At 44.4% G+C, this 9643-nt stretch overlaps 1 protein-coding gene across 1 annotated transcript; it reads left to right on the forward strand.

Annotated features, from left to right (window-relative positions):
• The first annotated feature begins 954 nt into the window (after positions 1 to 954).
• Positions 955 to 9189, forward strand: LOC126177018 (spidroin-2-like). The gene is made up of 2 exons (XM_049924246.1): positions 955 to 1005; positions 8599 to 9189. The coding sequence occupies exons 1-2, from the start codon at positions 994 to 996 to the stop codon at positions 9079 to 9081; spliced, it is 495 nt and encodes a 164-aa protein (XP_049780203.1). The 5' UTR covers positions 955 to 993; the 3' UTR covers positions 9082 to 9189.
• The last annotated feature ends 454 nt before the right edge of the window (positions 9190 to 9643 follow it).

Here is a 9643-nt window from a genome sequence, read left to right on the forward strand (position 1 = left end):
ATTTCTCGTAAATTCACATATACTTCTTCTTAATTGTCACATCATCAAGAAAACAGTTTTGCATCAATCTTCATATATTTAATTTCCACTTTAACCAAACATAAGACTTGACTGTTCTTTTACAAAGCGAAATAACAACTTATCTTCTGCAAAGTGAAAGAAAGACTGATCTGCGCGCATTCGCGCCAATACGGATACAAGTCAAAGACTGTGACAGTCTCACAGAAATGAATACACACAAGAACCATATCACTGTAATACATCAATACATCGGAGTACCTATGCATTAATAAAACCAAATGTGAATATTGTCACAAAAATATGTCTGTTACTTCGCAGAAAAGTAGTACGATATTACTGGTATCGAGAAGTGGGGCTGGAGTGCCATAATGGTCACGTAAATAAAGAGCCATTACAACTACATGTTTATACTGTCCAGTAGGTGGAAGTCGCGATCCTCGGTCATCGAGGGCACAGTTACTCAGACGTTGTACTGCAAGTAATTTTCCCACGAGCCTTGTTTCGAGGAGTGTATGTGCAGGTTATGACGACATCGGCATAACGGGATAAACTGCTCGGCTCGTAAGATCGTCAGCGAGGTATGTAGTCATCGTGATGTGTTTCCGCTTCTGCGTAAAGAGCGGTATCGGATAATTAGCGCACCACTGCAGCTCAAAACTGGAGCTACTAGAGTTGTCGGAGTTACGACCCTAACAAAAAGTGATATGTCTTGTGCATTAGTGGGTACTTCCCGTAATAGTGAAGCGCGAGGGACAGTTCCCGCGGTCGAAATGTCAAGGCTGGCGGCCACGGCCCACGCCCAGCGCGCCTGTTCCTCACGCCCTCTGCGGAGGGACGGACGCAGCTGGGAGGAGACTTTCTCGCGATGAACCCTGGCCTGGCCGGGCCTCGCTATAAAAGCGCCGCCGGCCGGCGCTCAGGGCACAGTCGCTCCCAGCCGCCTCTGGTCGTACAACCATCCACCAGCCAACCATGCAGATTCTGGTGAGTAGCGCAACAGCACCACGTCATTGCACGAGGCACAGCTTCTTCTTTTCTAGTAGAACTTACCTATACTCTCCTTTCACCGTCTACTCCAATTCCTCCTAAAGTCGTACTTCATCCACTAAACTTTGTAGTGCACTATTCTTCTAAACAGTCGAATTTGAAAATCCTGTAGTAACTTTTTCTTTGACTTGCTTACTGACCATAGTTTACTTTCATGCATTTTCCCGCTTGATATGTCCGAGTTAAGACATTCCACCCGTAGTTACCGGAGCACAAATTCATACTCTTTGCTTGAAGAACATCTACTTTGACCTTATTAGAATCATCATGATCTGACCTTCTTAAAATACTTTTCCTTCTGGATCTTTTGGAAAATGACTCAATCTTATTCTTTCAAATGGCTCCAAGCACTGTGGGACTTAACATGTGAGGTCATCAGTCCCCTAGACTTAGAACTACTTAAACCTAACTAACCTAACGACATCACACACATCCATGCCCGAGGCAGGATTCGAACCTGCGACCGTAGCAGCCGCGCGGCTGAAGACTGAAGCGCCTAGAAGCGCTCGGCCACAGCGGCCGGCTCTTATTCTTTCCTTACGAATTGTTTCAAATGTTTTCACACGTCTGAGAACGATACTGATTAAGCTTCTATTTCACTTTTGATATGTCTTCCTACCTTCGGTTTTGTTAATGATTTCGCAAGCGTTGCTATAAGTTGTCTCCTCCTACAGTTCGACCTGTCTTAAACAAGCAGGTTTTGTCATGAAACTGCCTCAAAGACCGATACCGCGACACGATCTGGTCTATTCTCTTTGCTAATATGTTCTTACTGGCTAGGTCAGTCAGGAATGTATCGGAACCAACCTCCACCACTGTATTTCTTTCAGTACATTTCTCCAACTTTCCGAACATCACAGAAGCTCTTCTGTATTCCGTGTTGCACTAGCACTCCTAGAGAAGTGAATATCGTACATAATTATCGTAAACAGACTGTAAGGGGTGCTTTCAGTACCTACGAACTGTTTATTTTAATCTGTGTGTATTGAAGTACTTCTCGTAAAAGATACGATTCGGCTACACGATTTCAAGTATCGAATGTTTATTGTACTTGAACGGTCTCCCATTTCATTTCGTCACACGTACTTGCGCTCGCTTCAAGCAACATTTACAAACGCTCATCTACACTTGTAAATCTCTGTGAAGTGCATGGCTCCATTAGCGAATCGAACTCGGGAAGAATGAGTGCCAAGATGCCTCTTTTTGCGCTCTACAACTAGTCTAATCGTATCTTCACGATCGATAGGCGAACGATACGTAAGGGAGATTAGCATATTCCCAGATTCCTCACGTAATACTAATTTTTGAATCTATGTCACTGGGACTTCATGAGACAGTTCACGAATATCTTCAAATATCTGGCATGCCAAGTTTCTCAGCATTTATATGAACGTCTCCTCTGCACCCATCAATGCTGTCCTTCTGTGTATCTGTTCAATTCACCTACAAATACTGTCTCGTAAGGGGCCCAATGGTGACCAATTTTGTAAATGGGTCACAAGAAAATTTTAGAAGCTATCGCCTTTGTAGACCAATCCATATCATAGGCCCACATTATGTTACACTTACATACTTGTACGAGTTGGTTGATTCCAAGCGTGATTTATTAATACTGCAGTGATTGGACAATTTTTGCTTTTTGAGTCGTGCACAGTTTCATATTTATGAACATTTGAAGCAAGTGACCAGTAGTAGCACTTTATAAACTTACTAGGTTCTGACTGAATATTTTCTGCATCTTTTTTTCAGACTGCGCTTCGTTGTAGATAACTGCACAATCTTCAAAGACTCTGAGGTTTCTATAAAATTAGTGTGTCATGTCAGTAACATACGCAAAACATGAAAAGCAAGCGTCCCAACACACTTTACTAGAAAAAAACTTAAACTACTTCCACACATGTCAACGTCTCTCCATCCTCTCTATCAACAAATCCTCAGTCCAGTATAATTTTTTTCAAAAAAGCGTTGCTGCCATACTGAGCCAAACACTTCTTGAAAGTTTCACATACAGTACTACAGTTACTCGTACATATGTGCTGAATATTCTGAGATCTACGGCTTCTCTTTTCATTGAAATTCACTGTTCATCATCTGAATTAATTTCACTCGCATGAAGTAGATGGAGTCGATGAGGATGGAATGAGTGACTTGGTTTCAGTTGTTTACTCTAAGAAAATGCTAAACTTCAAGGTAAGGATTTAATGATTACCAAAAATGTGTGCCGGGCCTGAATTCAAAACCTAATGTTCTGCTTATCACAAGCAGTTGCTCTATTTATTATATCTGAACCCACCTGAAGGCCCTTTCATTTAATTTTACCATGTTCCATACACTGATCATAAGTTAATCCGATTTTCGCTTTAAATTTAGGTAATTTTATCAGTTCATTTACAAAAATAGTAAAGGTCTTAGCAGCCCTATTTCCTTGCTCGAAAACAAGCAAACTGTCACATATCAGATGTACTGATTTGTCCCACGATCGTGGAGATTTGTTTCTCAATTTGGTCCTACGAAACTAGACGTGCAAAATAAAATAAATTATGATTCAATTTTTCTTGACTACGACGTACTTCTGTTTCTCATTACCTTGTGATCAGTCACGTGCTGGGCATTTTGTCAGTAAAAGTAAGATGATAACTGAAATTTAATTTTCGTAGACGAAACGACCTCTATAACACTTTACGCAACTGCAATCTACTAAGAGAGTGTTTACGATGTTACAAATAGTGCCTTCGATTGGTCTATTAAAGTATAACAGATTGTACAACTGGTTCCCCGTCTACATATTAACACCTTAAACCCATACAGTTGCTTAATGCGATGCGGAAGACGCTAGCACATTGTTCAGTCCCATCCCCATTTAGTTGCAAGTGGAGCATGAGAACAACAATTCGGACGTTTTCTGTATTGTCAGGTGCTATTATTTGTTCTAGTCACCCGTGTAGGATCTTCTTGTGTGTTATGTTCTGACGGTAAGGTAGATAGTTTGTGCCCTTGTTTCAACAGGAAGGCACATTGTTGTATCACGCGATCTAGTATGGACTTCATCCACTTGCGAATTGATAGTGTGACTTTCCCGAGTTCTCTGTTTCTCAGTGTCATCCAAGGACCGTCTCGAGTGAAGTGAATTTTGTAATCACTGACACTGAAATCATCAGGTCATTATAGGTGCTAACTTACTAATCTTCCTTACTGAATATGTCGCGCAGGTAGGCCCTCTAATGTACTATATTTCCCAATTATTATCCTCCTATCCACAGTGATTCAATAATTGAATCCTAATTGTGTTTGCCATTAATTGAAAATCTCTGAAAAAGTGCCTCATAAAAGACTGCACATCTTCTGTCATTTAGCACTAAAATTATTATGTCGAAGCGAATTTAATCATTACAGTTACCACAATCACAGTTAAATCCGAATTATGGCAGGTATAAATGACATAAAAGTTCACAACTTTACCGTTTAATACAATCGCAGCAGCAGTGTAAACTTTACGTGTTAAATCCCAACTTTCTTCAAAATTTTCTGATAGTTATTCACAGACTAGCATTATAGTATTTCTCTGAATGTTGTCTTCTGTATTCTTTGTCTTTTTTCCCAGTTTAGTAGTGCTTTTCCCTTTATTGCAACACCAACCATCAAAAATATTCTAAACTATTGCTTGTGATACTCTGTAATTATTGCTCATTTCAAATGGTTGTTTGTGCAGTAAGAACTTATTGTTGCTTTCATATTGGTAAAACATTAATAAATCAGTTGATTTCTATGGAAGTTCAGTAGCTCAACTACTTTTAGTACACTGGTGAGCCGTTACTCTCACCATTACTACGAAGAGGTCAGCGCAGCAGTTCATAATAGTAATGCACTGTAGTAATAAGATTGTGTTCCTGTGCATTAAGCTGTACGCCAACAGGGAGGCGACACTTGTGGTCAATGTAATTTAAATGTCTCCAACACTGCTCGCTCATTCTCTGATCATCTGAACATCAGTGATGGAACAAGTGGGCGGTTCATATCTGAACTCCAGTTCTAGAGAAGTGGGCTCCATTTACCGATGGAGCCAGCTAGATCTAGGTTACCTGTGGCTTTCCTGAACATGGAAGTGTGAACACTGAGTAACTGCTATGAAATGATGGAATTTATGGCAAATCACAGTAGAATTTACGGCTGTAATGGCCATGTCGGTGTTGTAAAGTCAAACCCCAATTGTACTTCCTTTGGAGTAGGTGAATGCTACATTTCCGTGTCCCTAAGTTGTGTTCATTACATTTATTAAGGGCTTTCAAGCGCACTCTGGCTTGCATCGCTTGCACTTACAAAATTAGAGTCTGCTCTGACCCACTATGTACAGGACGAGTCGCATAAGACGTTAACACCCATCGTCTCTCATGAATGGTTCAAGTTTGCGAGGCAAAGTTTTCGGAAAATCATTAAAGCAGAGGACCATATAAAGTTGCTGGATGCTTAAACACTTTATCTTCTGAAACGACAGTTATGTTAGGGTAGTTCAGCTCTTTCAAATGTCACGATTTGTTTCTATTACGGCATTCTGAAGTTCTTGAAAAGACGCATCATGTGATATATTGCTTGTGAGTATTGACATTTTTTATTCTCAAAAGCATCCGACAAATACACTTCCACTGAAAGGAATCGGCTACTGTGGTGTAAACATTGTCAGGTTAAATGCAATAAGAAGATACTACAAACTTGCAAGATAAATGGTATTTTCTCTTCATACGAGTAGACACAGTACAAGCTACGATATTTGTGGTGAACTATATCCTAGTCTGTAGCCACTGAGAAGGGCTTATGAAATAATTTGAAATGTGTCTACGTACACACATTCAAATGAAAAGCTTTTGTGGAATCGTGTATACAGTGAAAAGTTTTGAGAAAACGACAGAGGTAATGTAATGTGTGTGAAATCTTATGGGACTTAACTGCTAAGGTCATCAGTCCCTAAGCTTACACACTACTTAACCTAAATTATCCTAAGGACAAACACACACAGCCATGCCCGAGGGAGGAATCGAACCTCCGCCGCCGGCCGCGGTGGTCTAGCGGTTTAGGCGCTCAGTCCGGAACCGCGCGACCGCTACGGTTTCAGGTACGAATCTTGCCTCTGGCATGGATGTGTGTGATGTCCTTAGGTTAGTTAGGTTTAAGTAGTTCTAAGTTCTAGGGGACTGATGACCACAGATGTTAATTCCCATAGCGCTCAGAGCCATTTGAACCATTTGAAGCTCCGCCGGGACCAGCCGCACAGTCCATGACCGCAGCGCTTGGGACCGCTCGGCTAATCCCGCGCGGCAAACAACAGACGCTGGCAGCGTTTACATCATAACACTTGATTGTGGCCGCCTTCACTTCACGATTTTAGCACCTTCCAGGATATGTGTGCCAGAAGTTTCAAGGACAGAAAAGATAGATCTCTCAATTTAAAGAGCTACAAAAGGGAAGGGAAAGTCTGTGGGAGTCAACCTGTGAATGGACTTCTGGCCTGACTGCAGCTAGAGTGCAGCTTTTCGTTTGCTGCAGCACTATAAGGGAGAGGGCAGAGAGCCCATCACATTCGGTGCCTTTTATCCTTGTGCAAGATTCCGTTACTCAACCTGATAGCAGGCTTTGTGGAACTGGGGTCGTCATAGAGGGACTGGAAATAGGAAAAATATTTATCTCTCTTTTCTTTTTTCTTGTGTCGTCGGACTTCTGACCGGTATGATACAACCCTCACGAATTCCCCTCATGTCCACCTTTTTGTCTCTGAATAGCACTTGCAACCTACATTCTCAGTCATTTGCTGGGTGTATTCCAGGCTCCGTCTTCCACAACTGTTCCCAGCCACTGTTAACGCAGAACTGAACCAGGGATCTCCAGGGCTGGGGACCAGCAATCTAACCTCAAGACCACCTGAGAAACTACACTTATTTCAACATGTCGCTTGATACTAGAGCTAGGAGAGCACAGGGCGGAGCAAAATTACGTGGCCAAAAAGTTCATTTAGATACCTAGAACTGTTCAGAAAATAAAAGGGTGTTATGTATTAAGTGACTCACCCTGTACATATTGTCACTGGGGACACTGGTTCAGAGTTAGCATCGTGAAGATTTGGGACGCACTATCACTACAATAATACAGGGCTATTACAAATGATTGAAGCGATTTCATAAATTCACTGTAGCTCCATTCATTGACATATGGTCACGACACAGTACAGATACGTAGAAAAACTCATAACGTTTTGTTCGGCTGGAGCCGCACTTCAGGTTTCTGCCGCCAGAGCGCTCGAGAGCGCAGTGAGACAAAATGGCGACAGGAGCCGAGAAAGCGTATGTCGTGTTTGAAATGCACTCACATCAGTCAGTCATAAGAGTGCAACGACACTTCAGGACGAAGTTCAACAAAGATCCACCAACTGCTAACTCCATTCGGCGATGGTATGCGCAGTTTAAAGCTTCTGGATGCCTCTGTAAGGGGAAATCAACGGGTCGGCCTGCAGTGAGCAAAGAAACGGTTGAACGCGTGCGGGCAAGTTTCACGCGTAGCTCGCGGAAGTCGACGAATAAAGCAAGCAGGGAGAAACGTACCACAGCCGACGGTTTGGAAAATCTTACGGAAAAGGCTAAAGCAGAAGCCTTACCGTTTACAATTGCTAAAAGCCCTGACACCCGATGACAAAGTCAAACGCTTTGAATTTTCGGCGCGGTTGCAACAGCTCATGGAAGAGGATGCGTTCAATGCGAAACTTGTTTTCAGTGATGAAGCAACATTTTTTCTTAATGGTGAAGTGAACAGACACAATGTGCGAATCTGGGCGGTAGAGAATCCTAACGCATTCGTGCAGAAAATTCGCAGTTCACCAAAAGTTAACGTGTTTTGTGCAATCTCACGGTTTAAAGTTTACGGTCCCTTTTTCTTCTGCGAAAAAAACGTTACAGGACACGTTTATCTGGACATGCTGGAAAATTGGCTCATGTCACAGCTGGAGACCGACAGCGCCGACTTCATCTTTCAACAGGATGGCGCCCCATCCGCATTTCCATCATGATATTCGGCATTTCTTAAACAGGAGATTGGAAAACCGATGGATCGGTCGTGGTGGAGATCATGATCAGCAATTCATGTCATGGCCTCCACGCTCTCCCGACTTAACCCCATGCGATTTCTTTCTGTGGGGTTATGTGAAAGATTCAGTGTTTAAACCTCCTCTACCAAGAAACGTGCCAGAACTGCGAGCTCGCATCAACGATGCTTCCGAACTCATTGATTGGGGCATGCTGCGCCGAGTGTGGGAGGAACTTGATTATCGGCTTGATGTCTGCCGAATCACTAAAGGGGCACATATCGAACATTTGTGAATGCCTAAAAAAACTTTTTGAGTTTTTGTATGTGTGTGCAAAGCATTGTGAAAATATCTCAAATAATAAAGTTATTGTAGAGCTGTGAAATCGCTTCAATCATTTGTAATAACCCTGTATGTGCATATTCCCGAGTTAGCTACGGCTCACACTCCGCAACTTTTCCTTGCAGACGGTGCTGAGCTGCCTGCTGGTCGCCGCCGTGGCTAAGCCGGGCTTCCTGGGCGGCGCCGCCCCCGGCCTCCTGGGGGCTGGCTACGCGGGACCCGCCGCCTACGCCGGCTACGCGGGCTACGCTGGCCCCGGACACTTCGCGCCCGCCAACATCGTCATCGGTCCGGGAGGCGTGCCACTCGACACGCCGGAGGTGGCGGCCGCGCGCAAGGCGCACCTGGCCACCGTCGCCGCGACGCGCGCCCGCGACGCCGCCATCAACGGCGCCGCCCCCGCCTACGCGGGCTACGCCGGCGCCGCCCCCGCCTACGCTGGCTACGCGGGCGCCGGTGCCGCCGCCGCCGCCGCCGCAGCCGCTGCTGCTGCTTCTGCTGGCTACGCGGGAGCTGGCGCCTACGGTCCCGCCGGTCTGGGCTACGCGGGAGCCGGTCTGGCCGCCCCCAGCATCCTGGCGCTCAAGGCCGGACACCACCTGGGCTGACTGTGAAGCCCGCTGACCCTCCTAGACGCGTGCACACACTACTCACATGCTTCATGCATTTGTACAAAGTTATTTATCAATAAAACTACTTCTGCAATTTCAAGTAAATTAGGGTCTCTATCTCTAATTTAACCTAGACACCTTACCTACATTCATTACCCTTTCACTTGGCTGAGTGAACGGCCTTGCTGAGTGGTAACAACAGTTCCCATCAGATCACCAAAGTTAAGCACTGTCGGGCTTGGCTAGTCTTGAATGGGTGACTTTTCGTGTCTGCTGCGACCAGTTGGTAAGTAGGGTGCACTCACCCCCCTTATGAGGCCTATTGAGGAGCTACTTGACTGAGAGATAGTGCCCCCAGTAAAAAACTGACAATGGTCAGGAGAATGGTGTGCTGACCACATGCCCCTGTGTCTAGTGAAGCCTATCGGCTGAGGATGACACGGTGGTCGGTTGGTTCTACTTGGTGTTCCGATGCCTGTTAGAATGGAGTAACTGGTCTGACGAATAGGTCAGGATGAATGTCGAGTGGGGCTTGTAGCACTAATGAGGTGAGAGGTTC

The sequence above is a fragment of the Schistocerca cancellata genome, chromosome 3, assembly GCF_023864275.1.
Source record: "Schistocerca cancellata isolate TAMUIC-IGC-003103 chromosome 3, iqSchCanc2.1, whole genome shotgun sequence".
NCBI lineage: Eukaryota > Metazoa > Arthropoda > Insecta > Orthoptera > Acrididae > Schistocerca > Schistocerca cancellata.